This window comes from Vicia villosa, linkage group LG2 (genome assembly GCF_029867415.1).
Source record: "Vicia villosa cultivar HV-30 ecotype Madison, WI linkage group LG2, Vvil1.0, whole genome shotgun sequence".
Classification (NCBI taxonomy): domain Eukaryota; kingdom Viridiplantae; phylum Streptophyta; class Magnoliopsida; order Fabales; family Fabaceae; genus Vicia; species Vicia villosa.
The window spans coordinates 130,429,603-130,446,087 of record NC_081181.1 but is presented as its reverse complement, the minus strand read 5'-3'; the positions used below and the strand labels follow the sequence as shown (position 1 = coordinate 130,446,087).

Genomic DNA, 16,485 nt, shown 5'->3' with positions numbered 1-16,485 from the left:
CATACCCACATTTGCTTCTAAATTCTGAAAAGAAGGTCCCAATTCTCCAACTTGTCTCCTTCAAAGACCAAGTTATTTTTGCAGATCCATAAGTTTCAGAAAACAGAAAGCCAGAAAAAACTAAGCGAATTCACAAGAAACTTAGAATTGGCGAAGGTACAAAAATGATCAATGCTTTTGAATAGACCTCTTCTCCTCCACCTCTCTAATCCCGATCCAACTATACACTTTAGACCAAACTGTTAAAGTAAAAGGACAATTTAAGGTTAAGTGTATTTCATCTCCAGCACTTGAATCACAAAACACATTTCAAATTATTACTATCATCCAACACTCCCCAATTTTTCAAATGGCTTCTAGTTGGCAAGCAATTCTAAAAAAATCTTCAGCAAAAAACCTACAAATTACTAAGAATTTTGGAATTTCAAACTTTGTCAATACTTTCCAACAATAAAGCATCCAAATTGCTTCCCGTATGAGTTTCCCAGTTTAAAAATAGCATTGCATAATTGCTTTGAACACTAAAGCCATGTTTGTCCTTCCAACAAATGAATCTGTCATTCTTATCCAGTGAAGGTTGAATGTCTGCAATCAACTCCATAACTTAGTCACTTGATTGTAAGCCGCCAAGTCAGTCTGATATAGGGATCTGCTTAGGGTTCCAGCACCACTTCCCTTGAATCCACGTTCCCATCTCAACAACCTTTGAAGAGGGAAAGCAAGTACTTATTTTATTTAGGAAATTCAAAATACAAAAGGAAATTTGCTTAATTCAAAGGTACAAGGAAAAACATAATTCATCTCATCATCATCCTCCCTGGAATTCGTTGGAGAGATAAGATTTTTCCTTTCCATTTTCTCAATGAGCAAGTTGATTTTTGCATTCATTTTTCTTTGCACATCATATATGTCACTGTAGGGGTTGTATGGAGGAGTGTTTCTTCGTCCCTTTGTTCTTCTTGGTTGTTAAGGGACAAATTCTCCTTTTTGAATTGCATATCTGATCTTGCTTATAACACATTGCCCTACCTTTGTGTGTACATAGATAGGCTTTTCTTCTACAAAGGGATAGCCAGAGTAGTGAAGAATCTTGGAGATCAGTTCGGCATAGTGTCACTCTTGTGTGTGAACAACATCTTCATTCCCCTGTGGTTGGTCAACATGATTTGGGTGTTATGGTGTTAGAGTGCTATTACCTGGACTATGCGATTGATGGTCAAGGGTTAGAGCCATTAGACTCATTTGAAGGATGTTCAAAACCTTGGTTATTTGGCCCATCATATTTTTGCTCAGGATATTCGTCTTCATCCACTTTGATGGATAATCTCGTAATGTTTACCTCAACCACTTCCTATAGTTAATCAGCAATTGTCTCTTGGACTGCATTGTCACTTGTTGGTGTTTGGACTGATGGCAAACTTGTGGTTAAAGGAACCGATCAATGGATACTCGAATCAAAATTTAGTGGCAGGAAACATAACAAAAATATGTTTTTCCTGTAAAGAAAGAAGTCAATGATATAACAATATTGTGTAGAGATAGATCACAAAAGAGATAAAAATTGAATTTAAAGTGCCATAGAGGCCCTAAAGTTGGAGTTTGAATCTTTGCTTTCTGAGCTCTTGTCAAGAGCGATTGATTCTGAGCATTTTGTTTTCTTTTTTATCACTGGGGAATTTTCCTCCTATGCTTCGTCTTCATCAATAGTGATGAAAGTTTCTTTTTTTGGTTGTTTTCAAGGATCTTGTTTTGGGCTTTCTTCTTCTTGGTTTGTCTAAGTTTGATGGTACCGATGGAAGCTTTTTTCTTCTTGGCATCTTGAAAATTTGAGGTTGCAACTTTCTCTACCATGTTCTTCTGATGCTTAGCAGGAACAAGTTGAGTAGAAACTAAACCTTCATTACCCTCACCAGTAGGCTCGACTTCTTGATTTCCATATTGAACTCTTGGTTCAGACTAATGCATTGGTAGAAAGTGAGTATGATAAATAATGGATGTGAGGAGATATAGGAGAGTTAGAGGATAAGTAAGACATGTGTTTTTTCACTATCAGGGCGGGAATGACTTTGTCTTTCTTGGATTTATTTTTTGGGGTGGCAGTGGTGGCATTACTTCCTCTTTTTCGACTCTGGAAAATAACAAGGATAAGCAAGAGAGAAAGCAAGGATTGTTGTCAAAATAAAGAATGAAAGTCCATGAGGTATACCTTTTTTGTTTCCTTTCAAGGGTCAAATTTATCACCATAGGTTGGATGTTTCTATTTGCTTATTCTTCGACTCTTTTGAAGCAATGTGTGTAACTGGGATAATTTAACACAAGTAAATAGAGTGAAAGATAAACAGAGTTAAGAGGTTCCCAAAAATCATGAATCTCACCTGCTAAACTGGGGGATAGGATTCGAACATGTTCAATATTGACATGAAGGTTCCCTCTATAACTGTGTATATCATGCTTAGCCAGAACTACTATATGAGCAAGTTTTTTAAAATTGCTTTATAAGGTCATCCAGTACCTACAGGGCAATCACTTTGGAAGTGGCGGCCGAAAAGCCAAGCCAAATTTACAAGCTGGTAATGGTGGAAGCTTAGAAAAATAAAATTTTAAAGCAAAATCATACTTATCTTTTATATAAAGAGGAATTTTCCAATTTGTGAGTTTTTCATTGACTTTATATTTTAAAGTAAGGGATGTATCATAAATAGTTCGACTAAGGTTGCATGATTTATACACAATTTCAAAATAATTTTGAAAAGCTTGAATTTACTTGATGTACATACTCGACTCTTCTTGAATTTAGTCTGCAGAGATGAAAAACCGTCTGTTAGAAGTTGGAGAAGAATCGAATGATCCACAAAAGGGCACGATGATAAGATGATTGTCACTCTTTAAATTATTGTGTGCATAGATAAGAAGATTTAAGTTTAAATGGAGTTAGAGTAATGACTTCTTTGGTATGGAAGTCTAGACATGTTTGATATTCTTCTTCTAATAGTTTAGAAGTGGCCAAAAAGATGTTGTATCTATTGCGAAAAAAGACTTTGGTAGAAATTGGCTAAAGCCAAATGAAAGCATAAAGTTATCGTTCGATATAGTTTATGTACCTTAAGTATCATTTATGTGTTTTGATATTTTTATCAAATCGATTATTTATTGATTGTGTATTTATAATTTGTATATCGTTTCATTCGCGGGCTTGTACGCTTTTATCATTTCAATTTGTTTGTAATCGCTTCGGCTACTGTTAGTTTGTACCACTAAGAACCCTCTATATTTCATCAATTATGTTCACTTGATCCTTGTTGGTAATTCCTTTTTTGAGCCCATAAAATTTCTATTTTTGTCATTTCCACAGGCGTAACTTGAATCACAAGTTAGAACATTTAAATTTGGATGTCTTGGTATTTGATTCGAATCATGTGTTATATCTGATTTGGATCACAAACCTGTGAAAATGGGAATTTTCCTCTGAACAAAATGATTCAAATCACAAATTGAACATGATTTAAATCATAACCTCATTTGATTCTAATCAAGTGCATATCATGATTCAAATCATGCAGTTTGAAAAATACCCCTTTTGGGTCTATCTTGATTGGTTCAAATCACACTTTCTGCTTGATTTGAATCACGTATTTTAAAATCCAATTTTCAATTTCTCATTTAAACAGTTGTTTCTTTTGGTGGAAGCAATAAAAGTGTAAAACCTATGGTAATACCCATAGAGACAAAAATGTTATTTTGTCTTCTATTCTTTGTGTATCTATCCCCATAACCATGTATATTTATCCTTTTCACTAAAATAACTACTTGATTATGAATTTATGTTGATTTCATTCTTCTTTTTGTTGCATCTTGTTCTTGTGCAATTTATTATTATGTTTGAGTGAATTAGAGAGAGGGAGTTTATTAATCTTGACATGTGTTCATGGTTAATAAATTTATTGATAACAATCAAATCCAAGACCCATTCATCTAGAAACTTGAGAGAACCTTGTGTGTGTTCATCACTCACCATTATCTAAACACTTGACTAACACCTTATGTTTGTAGATAGTTGTGAGATATTCTAGCATGTTCATCATTTTCATCCTTAGTCTTATTCCGTTATTGAGGACCTTCACCTCTAAAGATTGAGTGTTGAGGGAGACTAGTGGCACATTAGGGTATCTGATGTTTTTGTGTGAAGTTTTCCGTTTGTAACGGGTGCATGTATCTTTTCTTGGGCGTCGTTTGGTGATTGTTATTCATCAAGAATAAAGTTTTCATTATACTCGAAGGAAGACTTTGGCAAGATCTAGTATCAATTATTTATAAGGCGGGATAGAAGTAGTCCATCTTTGGTGGCGTTGGAGAAAGATTGCTCGTAGACAAAGTTGAGAGTTGTCCAATCAACACTTAGCTACGGCAATCACTCAGATAAGAGATCGATGGAATTAGGTGGATTGCCACATACAAATACTTGAAGCATAATTATTGTGGATATCAAGGTTATTGAATCAAGATCTCTTAGAGATTTTGTCTTTTTGTTAGCAGTTTAGTGTCTGCATCAACAAGGAGAATTATCGTATAATAGTTAATTATAATCAAAATGTTGCAATCAAACGTATCAAAATAGTGGAAGATCGTGATTATTTTCCAATAGTTTTCAACACCATTGAACAGTGGAGTAGGCAATGCAAGGACAAAAGTTGAACCACGATGTATCATTGTGTATCTTTTCCTCTTCCCTTACCTCCTTTAATTTTGTAGTATCTATTAGCATGTTGTTGTACTATTGCATATTTGCATTGATTGTATACCACATAAGTTAGACTTTACTTATAGCAATTTAATGTATAAACTTGGGTTTGTGGTGTATAAATTTTATTGAAATATCATGACTTTAATTGTGTCTTGTTAGAATTTATGAGCTAAGTATTTCGAAATAGCTTTATTTAAAATCTATTTGAGTAGTCTTGTGATTGACATGCATTTGAAGCAATCAAATGCATAAACATCATGTATCATTTCATACGGATTAATTCATTGAGATGCTCCAAGCTCTCTTATTTCGGGTTTTGCTTTCACGCTTCTTAAAATCTTTGATTTCTTATATAGAACCTAAATTCATTTTTGGAATTGTCTAATTGGGAAAGGGTTTATTCAACCCCCCTTTCTAGACCTTCTGATGTCCATATTCTCACTAACACCAAATTGTCTGGCCACCAAATTGGGTTGATAGCCAATATGTCTCAAGCCACCTCTCCCAGCATAATTATGGTTGATAGAATAGTAGGATTGTGAAAATCTACCCGAATGTTGATAGCCTCAGAATATTGTTCAAAGGAAAGAGGTGTAACTTTTCTTTTAAACCAATTTGGACCTTAACTTTGACTGACAAAAAGGGCTATATATGAGACAAAGTTAGCGCAATCTGAATACATGAAAAAGTATTTATTGAAGGATTCTTCTATTGAAAGTCCAATATCTTTTGGAGTGAGCAAAACAAGTCTAGTGGCTTCAACCCATCTTTCTTCGACCTATTTTGTTAAGTCAGAAGGGATGGTAACTCTCAGGGAAGGTTCAAAAGTGGCAATAAGCCATAGTTTGCAGAAGCCACATAGGGCCAGAAATAAAAAAAACCTTTGATCCGGGTCGATTATGGATTTTAGGTCAGATGAGGCAAGCCTAAGAGTTTCATACAAGTAACCTTAAATCAACTTGCTAAGATAAATTTTCCACCCCTCATGGATTTGGGTTTCCAGGGAAGGTTCAAAAGTGGCAATAAGCCATAGTTTGCAGAAGCCACATAGGGCCAGAAATAAAAAAACTTTTGATTCGGGTCGATTATGTATTTTAGGTCAGATGAGGCAAGCCTAAGAGCTTCATACAAGTAACCTTAAATCAGCTTGCTAAGATAAATTTTCCACCCTTCATGGATTTGGGTTTCCAAAGCTATGAACTTTTTGGCTATCTGCAGAGAACTAAAACATAAGACAAAATGGGATAGCCAAAAAGTGAGGAAAGTGATATGCTCGTGATCAGAAACTTCATCATGTTAGGCTTGGTATTGATCTTTGTTGTAGTTACTACAGCTTGGACGGAGAAAAGAGAAATTTGTTTTGGTTTTATTTTTGCGAGAAGGGTCGAAGGTTTCCCTAGTAGGATGAAGGCCAGTAATAGCTGCTACGTCGAAGCGGGTAAAAGTCTCGTTCCACAATGTAGTTGAAAGGTGTTAGTCGAACCTTCCCAAAAGAAAATGGCTAAAATAAGCGTGTTGGCGTAGTACTTGGGACCAACTCTAGACAATTGAATCAGATTATAGATTCCTTGGTATTTATAGAATTGTTCCATTTTTGTTTCTAATTTGTTTGACCAATTGATGTAAGCCTCATCTTTATTAAAGGGAGAGGAACAAAAAACATTGTAGGGTACGCTCATGAACCGTAACTTGCAAATTCTGCCTTCGAACGCTCGAGGTTTGTAGCGATGATAGCAAAGGAAAAACTTCTTTAGTTGTTCAGGTTTTTCAGAAGATCTAGGAAATGGGTCCATGAATACATGGACATTACTTGAAATAGAGAAAGGGATTAGTACTTGATAAGCCCATATTGTAGCTTTCTTCCTCCATTAGTAACTGCTTGACATTGTTCAAGGTAGTTTGTGTATATTATAGTCATCATGACTACTTTCACCAAACTATCACGTTAGTGAACATGCGCGTACCTATCCATCATGATTACAATTTCCTAGTACATTGTGGATCGCGAAATTAAATCACAACTAAGAAATCATTTGATTGATTTTAAATCAGATAAATGAAGCGCCACTTGTCCAATTTTGAGGGAGTCACTGAAAGTTTTTCTTCCATTATATATGTATATATATATATATACCTTCACTCTCTCATTTTTATTTTCAACAACTTCATCTCTCTTCAAAACATGTTCATAATCTCGAAACAGTTTGTGATAATTTGGTATAATCGAGTGGAAGTAGAAATAAGTTATATAAACATGCTAAGTATGAATAGCTTAATCATTTTGATATTATTATCCAAAGATTCGACAAGGAAAACTTTTCATATAAGCATTTAGAAAATTTAAAAGACTGTTTGAAACAACAAGAGCAGTTCAAAACAATTCAAATGTCGAAGTTACGTAGAAGCATACTAGATGGTTGAAGCCCGCGTAAGGGAGTGCGTGTCAATTTTTGTGAAGATGACAATTATCGATGGTTAACATTGTAATAGTATATAAGACGAATTGAGTCATGTAGACAAGGGTTGCAATTTCATTTATTCTCTATAGAAATAAAGTATCTAAGTCATATAGAGAAATACTTTGTGAGAAAATGTATGAACATACGTCATTTCTTCAAGTCTTTTCAATTCAAGCATCTATTTTAATGACATTTATTATGCTTTATATTTACTTTCTTCTTCCAAAACAGTCCTACAACGTTTCAATCATAGTTTCTATCCAAACTCTTAATATTCAAACATCTAAGTTTCGACACAAACACTTTTTGTTATACTCTTTTACATAATTTGTCCTTAGGACTTTTTTAGTTTAATCCATTAAGTGAACTAAAACTTGTGATTTAATTTACTGAAAACACCAGTAAATAATATGTTCGTACATCTCCAGGTCATAAGGAAAGGTTTAAAACTTGCATTAAGGAAGTTACGTTACAAGAGAAGTCAATTGTTTGATTGGATGTTTCCATAGGTAAAACTCTACATATATTATGCTAGAAAGTGCATTGAAGTTTCAAAAGACATATAAGAGATTGAGCGAGAAGTGTGTTGATTTATGTGGATGAAATGCGGTATTCCAAATAACGAGGATCTGGATAATGTAAAATATTTTGAATTTTTTTTATGTCACTTATAAGGTGTCACGTTCTACTTTTGTAACTTCTTTTTAATATTTCATGAAAACGTTATGATATTAACTACATTGAAGGGGTTGATAGAATTTAAGAGTTCAAACAACTTGTTTGAAAAGATAGCTGAAAATATGAAAGCTAAATTAGATAAGTATTAGGGTGATGTTAAAAATATGAATATGTTAATCTTTGTTGTTGTTGTTATGTTTAATCCTCGAAATTAGATGCAGTTTGTTATGTGGGACTTGAACAGAGCATATGTGAAGAATGTTGCGGAATCTTTGTGTGAAAAAAAAATAGAGGATGATAATTGGTAGACAATATACAAAATATTTGATAGTTATAGATTTTTTGTTGGTTAAGGTCAAATTCAAAATTCTACACATTCGTTTCATAAAGTAGAAATTGGTAGAACTTAAAGCACCAGAGGATACATTTTCTTTGGAGGTTGAGATGAACATAAATCTTAATTAGAACATGCAGAAAAATGAAATGAATTTGTATTTTATGAAAAAATTGGAGAACAAAAATCGTGTTTTTGATATTTTAAATTGATGTAAGGTGAATTCCACCAAATATCTTATTCTTGGTCAAATATCTCGATATGTATTGATCATGCCTGCGTGTACTGTATGTCTGCGTGTACTGTTACTTAAAGTCCGCTGGTAAAGGTTTTGTTTTGTATATCACTATTAAAAACTTTGAGAATTTACTAATTTTATTTACTCATTAAGTCATTATATTTCTTAGGTTTTGAAAATTTGTTGAATTTGTTTTTGAAAATTTACTATTTTTGTTTTATTGTTAGAACTATTGTGCTAAAAAATTATTAGTTTTGTTTTAGCAAGTTAGCAAATTTTAAACTATTGTGCTCGATTGTGTAATATTATTTTCGACAATTTCTATTTACTCCCTTATACAATGGAGTGCACTTATGAAAATCTCAAACCTTAGTTTATTCAGAGATACATCTCCGTACGCACTAAATATTATTTTTTTGCTAAAATTTAGTTCAGAGACACATCTTCGAATAAACTCAAGGATAAATTCACATATACATCTCCGAACATACTCCTGAAGTTATTTTATGATTTTTATTTAGAGTGTATTGATCTGATAAGATATGGGTTCTCAGAGGCATTTTTTCCACTACAGAGTAGTCAACCTAAAGACTCTTCCAAACACATAATGTGTATAAGTTAACTTTCAAAATCACTTCGTTTTATTCAGATTAATTTGAAACCTGGATGTCTAATACCAACTACATCAATGGAGTGGACAAGACATTCAACAAATGAGGCGAAAATTTAACCGGATCGTATTTTTAGAGAGGATGGAAGAGTTCACTAAATTGATGGAACTTGAAAGAGAATAAAATCACGAAAAATCGAAGACATAACCATTTGTAAATTTATGTAATACTTGATATTTTGATGCATTTTAGATTGTAATCATTACACTTTTTATATATTATCGTCAACAATGTAATCTTGATACGATTTAATACATAATAATATATAACAGTGTAATTCTTGATTAATTTTCTAGTTTGACTTATGAATTAGATTTTATGTACGTTTTCGGATATACATATCTAAATTAACTTAACGTATTAAAAAAATCATGTATATTTACGAATATTCATATCTGAATTTAACTTTTTTTGTACAGAAACGTGTGGTTTATCCGGAGATATATTTCTGAAACGTTATCTCATATATGGTTTAAGGTCCAAAGTGACTCAATACTTGTATAAATAGGGTGTGTTTGAAATACCCACCTTTTACATTTGTGTATTTGTGTATTTCAATAGCAAAAATTCGCCACTTCCATTTTGGGTCACCGAAAAAACATTCCTCACATATTTGATATCCAAATAGAATACTCTTGCGCTTTTCAAAAAATCGTAAAATTGTTAAGCTCGAATATCGATCACTCTTGTTTGACAGCGAATAAAAAGTCCTTTTCACCAACTTTAAATTGAAGACAAATAAAAATTTAAAAGATATGTGAATTATTTTTCACCGTTATGAATAAAAAAAAGTCCGATTGAAGTAGGTATGAATAAACACCAACATCAATATTACATTGGACAGTGTAATATTGATGTTGGTGTTTATTTATTTTTGAATTTGGTTCTGTTATATTTCTATTTTTTGAACTTTCTGTAATTAGGCATATTCATCTCCAAATAAGACTTCACGAATGCATCTTCAAATTTAATTTAATAAAATATGAAATTTGATAAGCTCGAAGAGATATCTCCAAAAAATATCAGGGGTTTATAAAAGTATCTTAGAGAAGATATAAAAGTATAAGGAGAAATTGCCTTATTTTCCTTTATACAAAGTGAACCTGTTGGAAACATTAAGCCCAATTAAATCGTGATGGTTGCTATTGTTTTAAGAGAAAAAGGGATATGCACTGACAGTGTAAAATATTTTTACACTGTCAACCAATCACAACCATCTGTCAACCAATCACAACCATGTTTCCAATTAAAACACAATTTTAATTTAAAAAAATTAATATGACATGGCAAGTGCAAGAGTTTTGATTGAATGTATGTGTAAAGTTTGTTTGCACTGTGTTTTAAATCTAGCAAGATATATTGTTTACTTTCTTTTCTAAAAAATAGAATTCTAGTTAAAACTAAGTTTTTAAAGTATTTAAAAATATTTATATATAGTGTGTTTAAAAATCGCGATAAGACGAGAACAATGTTCTTCAAAATGATTGAAAGTTAATGACGCATAGTCAAAAATTGACGAAACTCTCTCAAAATCGATTCAGTTAATGACGCATAGTCAAAAATTGACGAAACTCTCTCAAAACCGATTCATTTGAATAGGACTGAAAATGAATCGATTTGAGTTGAACTTGTCTCAACTCAGTCTAACTCATTAAGAACTGGTCGAATTCGAATTCATCACGAACTCTCTTTAAAACAAAAAAGTTAAAACTAAAAAAAATATGAAACTAAAATTTGGAATAAATCTTTAAACCTACTCTTAAAGAGAATATAATCTATCTAAAACATAATCTATCTCATATAAAATCGAGTTGACTCATGAACCTAACGAATCGAACTATGTATAGTTCGAGTTCAGACTCACGAACCTAACGAATCGAATTTGTATAATTCGAGTTCAACTTATTTAGTTAACAAACTTAATTTTTAATTTTTAAGTTATTCAGTTCAGTTGGTTCATGAACCAAACACAGCTTGATTTTTTTTAATTGGATTTTGAACTATTTTCAAATTGATTAGATTCATCATTTTGAACTATTTTTAAATTGGTTCGGCTTATTATCTACCCTAGAGACACTTGTGAGACAAAGGAGAGTGGACTGTCCCATTAGAAAAAATAGCACAAGAGAAAGTATACTAGTTAACATAGAAAATAATTCAAAGGTAAAATATATATTGTGAACCGGAACGGAAAAAGAGAAACAAAAAGCAACAACATCAAAATTCCACCCACAGGAAAAACAGAAACTAGTTAATATAAATTAAAACACCAGAAAGAATTAAAACAAAAACAAAATCATAATCAGAAAGCAAGAAAATCAATATAAAAAAAAAAAAACAACAACAACAACAAGAAATACATGGTATAATATTTGCATAAACCACTCCACAACACATGAAAAACCTAAGCCTTGGAGTTGCTCTGGTGCCTCGCTGTTTCCTTCTCTTTCACAACGCTTCCCTGCGTCTTGTCATAATCTTCACACCATAATAAAAAACAAATATTAACTAATTAGCATTAATAATTATTTTCCATCTCAATCCCAACAAAAACACAGAAAAAAACAAATAATAAGCTTTAGTTATTAATTATAATTATAACCTGGATGATTTTCATGAACCGACTTATGTTGCTGAAGAGATTGGTTTCCACCATATATTCCTCCAAATCCTTCTTCATCAGATCTTGTGGCATACCCTTCTCCAAACGAATGAGACATCACATCCCTTCATATAATAATATGAATTAATACTTCATCTTATAATACATAGAAATTAACAAATCAATGAAGATTATTTTGAGCTTACCCATGCTCAGTAGTTTCCTTTTTCTCAGTATTAGCCTTTTGAGCCTGGTCCATCTTACGGTCAGAATCAGGTTTGGTGCAAAATCTAACTGATGATGTTTTCCGACAAAGGTTAGAAGAGAGTGAGCGTGAGAAAGAGACTTGTGGGAATGTTAAGGTCTTTATTGTGTGAAGCATTTTTTTCTATATTGAGAGATGTTGCGGAGTTATAGCACACAAGAGGGGGAGTCCTATGATATCGGCAAGGAAACAGAAGTTAATAATAGATGAACATGGTGACATGCTATTATTACTCGTGTCACTTGCTACATGGTTTGTTTGTTTTGGAGATTCTGTCTGACTCGTGTCCTTCGCATGATACAGTGCGTGTCACACGTCAAGGTTAATGAGAATAGAGTAATATTTCAATTCAGCGTTGAAGACACGTTGTACTTGTGGTGGAGTAACACAACCAATGCCACGTGCTTCTTGTCTTTATGAAATGAGATTCAGTTTTGGGAATTCAACCTAAGTTGGGAATTGCTTGACAAGTGGGAGGTACGGTTGAATACGGGTCTTGTGGTGTGTTTCGGGGTTCAAAAAGCTCATTCGATGAACAACCGAGCGGAGAAAAAGTATAATATCTGATCTATTTAAAATTAAAAATGAGGGCATCCATACAAAAAATGTTCATGTTTTTTTCTTTTTACATATTTTAACTAAAGATGACAAAATGCCTATTTAATAACCCCGAGGCGCAATTATTTTCCATTCAACCTATTACACCACCATCCACAAATTCCCCACCCACATACACTCTCTTATCCCAAACGCTTCCATCCCACCTAAATTCCCAATTTCAAACCCTCATCACCAATCATGCCAATTTATTTGAAGAACCCTCTTCCCTACCTCCATCACGCCCCACTGATCACACCATACCCCTTGTTCCTCAATCCACCCCTGTCAATGTCTGACCGTACCGTTACCCACACTCTCAGAAAGTGGAAATTGAAGCTTAGATTTCCAAGTTTCTTAACATGGGTTGGATTCAACCCAGTACGAGCCCTTTTTCATCACCGGTCCTATTGCTCAGGAAAAAGGACGGTTCGTGGCGTATGTGAGTGGACTATAGGGCATTGAACGCGTTGACTGTGCGTGACAGGTTTCCCTTTCCACCATTGATGAATTACTCGATGAGCTTGGCAGTGCTCAGGTATTCTCTAAATTAGACTTAACTTCTGGTTTTCATCAGATAAGAGTAGCTCCTCAGGACATACATAAGACTGCGTTCCGCACACATGATGGTCATTACGAGTATCGAGTAATGCCCTTTGGTCTATGTAATGCTCCCTCTACGTTTCAAGCAACAATGAATGATATATTTCGCCCTCTTTTGCGTAAATCTGTGATTGTGTTCCTTGACGACATTCTTTTCTTCAGTGAGTCCCTGGAGAATCATTTGCAGCATTTAGCTCAGGTGTTTGATATATTGGAGCATCATCAGTTTCATTTGAAACCTTTTAAATGCACGTTTTGTCAAGCACAGATTGCGTATCTTGGTCATGTTGTTACCGCTGGCCGGTTGCCCCCGACCCCCTTAAGATACAGGGAGTTTTGGATTGGCCCACTCCTAAATCTACTAAGAGTTTACGTGGTTTCCTTGGGTTGTCTGGGTTTTATCGCAGGTTTGTTCGTTCTTATGCGAGTCTAGCCCAACCACTGACTTCTTTATTGAAAAGGAATTGCTTTGAATGGTCTGTTGAGGCCGAAAGAGCTTTTGAAGTTATGAAACAAACTCTAGCGACAGCTTCGGTTTTGTCTCTCCCTAATTTTGCAAAAACTTTTATTGTTCAGACAGACGCCTCAGGTCATGCTATGGGAGCAGTTTTACTGCAGGAGGATCATCCCATTGCTTATTTCAGTAAGGTGTTTTGTCCTAGGCTTTCTAAAGCTTCTACATACATAAGGGAATTACATGCCATTACTTCAGCTGTAAAGAGATGGCGACAGTACCTATTGGGTCATTATTTCATTATTCAAACAGACCATCGTAGCCTTAAGGAGCTTCTCACTCAGGTAATTCAAACCCCTGAACAACAGTTTTACCTAGCCAAACTCTTAGGATATCATTATGATATTCAATACAAGGCTGGAAAAACTAATGTTGCTGCGGATGCATTATCTCGTTGTTATGAGCCACCTACTGCTGAATTTCATATGTTGTCCACACCTCAATTTCTCTTCATTGATGAGTTAAAAAGAGAATTCATTCAGTCAATTGAGTATCAAGAGAAGTGTCAGAAATATAACACTGATCCCACTAGTATGTTGGGTTTTACTCTTTCCAATGGATTGTTGTGGCATAAGGGAAGAATTTGGATTCCTTCTAATTCTCGTTTCAAGTTGTTATTGATGAAAGAATTCCATGAAACACCAATAGGTGGACATGCTGGTGTTCTTAAGACTCTTAATAGGTTGTCTGCGAACTTTACTTGGGACTCCATGAGGAAGGATATCTCCTCCTTTATTGCTGATTGTATGATATGTCAACAGACATAATATTCCACTCAGAAACCAGTTGGCCTTCTGCAACCCCTACCTCTACCGACTCAGATTTGGGAGGATCTGTCTCTTGATTTTGTCACTGGTCTACCAATCTCAAGGGGCTATTCAGTGTTATTAGTAGTGGTTGACAGGTTCTCTAAGAGTGTTCATTTAGGTGCTCTGCCCTCTCATTACACAGCTTATAAAGTTACAGAATTATTTGTCAATATGGTGTGTAAACTTCATGGGCTACCTAAAAGCATAGTTTCCGATAGAGATCCTATTTTTATTAGCAAGTTTTGAGCTGACCTATTCAAATTCAGTGGCACACTTTTGAGGACGAGTTCTTCTTACCATCCCCAAACAGATGGCCAAACGGAGGTAACAAACCGTACCATTGAACAATATTTAAGAGCTTTTGTTCACCACAAACCTTCACTTTGGTACAAGTATTTGCCATGGGCTGAATATCACTACAACACCTCCTACCATACTGCTGCAGGCATCACTCCCTACCAGATAGTGTATGGTAAACCACCTCCCACCCTTCTTGATTATGTTGCGGGATCCTCGACTGTGGATGCCAGTGATGCCTTGCTACAGTCTCGAGCAGAGATCCTAGAGCTCCTGGAAAAGAATCTGACAAAGGCACAACTTAGAATGAAAGCAATTGCTGATGGAAAACGCAGAGAAGTACACTTTGAGGTGGATGATTGGGTCCATGTCAAGTTGCAGCCTTATAGAAAAGGATCGTTGTCCTCTGTTAAGTACAGCAAACTTAACAAACGTTTCTATGGACCTTATCGTATCTCGGCCCGCGTGGGACCTGTCGCCTACAAATTAGAACTCCCTTCACATGCCAAAATTCACAATGTGTTTCACTGTTCTTTACTTAAGCAGTATAGTGGTCCTATTCCCCCTACTGTCGACCAGCTGCCTCCTAACTCGGTTGATAACAATCCTATAGTTTCACCCCTTGCAATTCTCTCTGCTCGTACCACCACTCAAGATGGACTTTCTTGCAAGCAAGTGTTGGTACAATGGAATGGTCTGCTGCCTGAAGACATGACGTGGGAAGATTGGGAAATTCTTAAACAGAATTATAACCTTGAGGACAAGGTTAATTTTGATGGGGTTGGTATTGTTACAAGTTCAAGTTCAGAAGATGGGCCTATTGCTGCTAATGATATTGGGCCTGCTAAGGAAAGGCCCACACGTAACAGAAGGATGCCAAGCAGGTTCAATGATCACATAGTTTATAAATAGATTCCTATTTCATGTTGTTGTTTCTAGAACCTGTGAGTCACCAATAGTTTGTTAGAATTGCCTTGCTGTCACATCCTTGGCTCGATTCTGTTTAGATCCTCTATATATTTTCCCTTTATAATCGTTGTAATTTCCAGATCTGAGTATCAATGAAATATTTCTCAATTCTCTTTCTTCTCTCTATCCATTCTTAAGGAGGCAACTCAGGCCTTATAATTATGAGCATAACATTAATATATGACACAAGAAAGAGGTTTTGTTTGAAAGTTTGAAACGAGAAAAAATTATTAGAAGTTGTAATTCATTGTAGAAAAATATGTATTTGATATAAGTGTGTTCGATCTAGTAGAAGTTAGTTATATTTGACAAAGTCGAATACAATATTTAGTTGTTGTGTCAAAAGTCAAAATATAACTTTGGATGTTTTGGGTTTTGATTGTATGTTTAGAGTTTGAGCTTTGATCACCTATAAATAAGCATGATATTGCATAGTTTTATAGAGAACAATTTTAGTAATAACAACTTCGCAAAATTCAAAATACAGTTGTCTCTTTTTTCTCTCTTCGTCTTCCTCATCTTTCTTGAAAACCCTAATTATTTCAACAAATTTATATGAGAGTTTGTGTTGCGATTCAGAGAGAATCTGTAATGGCAAACAAAACAACAATATCAACGTAATTTTCAGCAAATCTACTGATTTTTAATTGTGAGAATTACGAGAGATGGGATGTGCAAATGAAGGTCATCTTCAGATTTTAAGATGTG

At 34.4% G+C, this 16,485-nt stretch overlaps 1 protein-coding gene across 1 annotated transcript; it reads right to left on the bottom strand.

Moving 5' to 3' along the window:
• Positions 1-11,360: 11,360 nt before the first annotated feature.
• LOC131646798 (uncharacterized) lies at positions 11,361-12,191 on the bottom strand. The gene is made up of 3 exons (XM_058916760.1): positions 11,930-12,191; positions 11,724-11,848; positions 11,361-11,599 (listed from the first exon to the last, which is right to left on the bottom strand). Exons 1-3 carry the CDS (start codon positions 12,103-12,105, stop codon positions 11,526-11,528), a joined length of 375 nt encoding a protein of 124 aa, XP_058772743.1. The 5' UTR covers positions 12,106-12,191; the 3' UTR covers positions 11,361-11,525.
• Between the last annotated feature and the right edge of the window lie 4,294 nt (positions 12,192-16,485).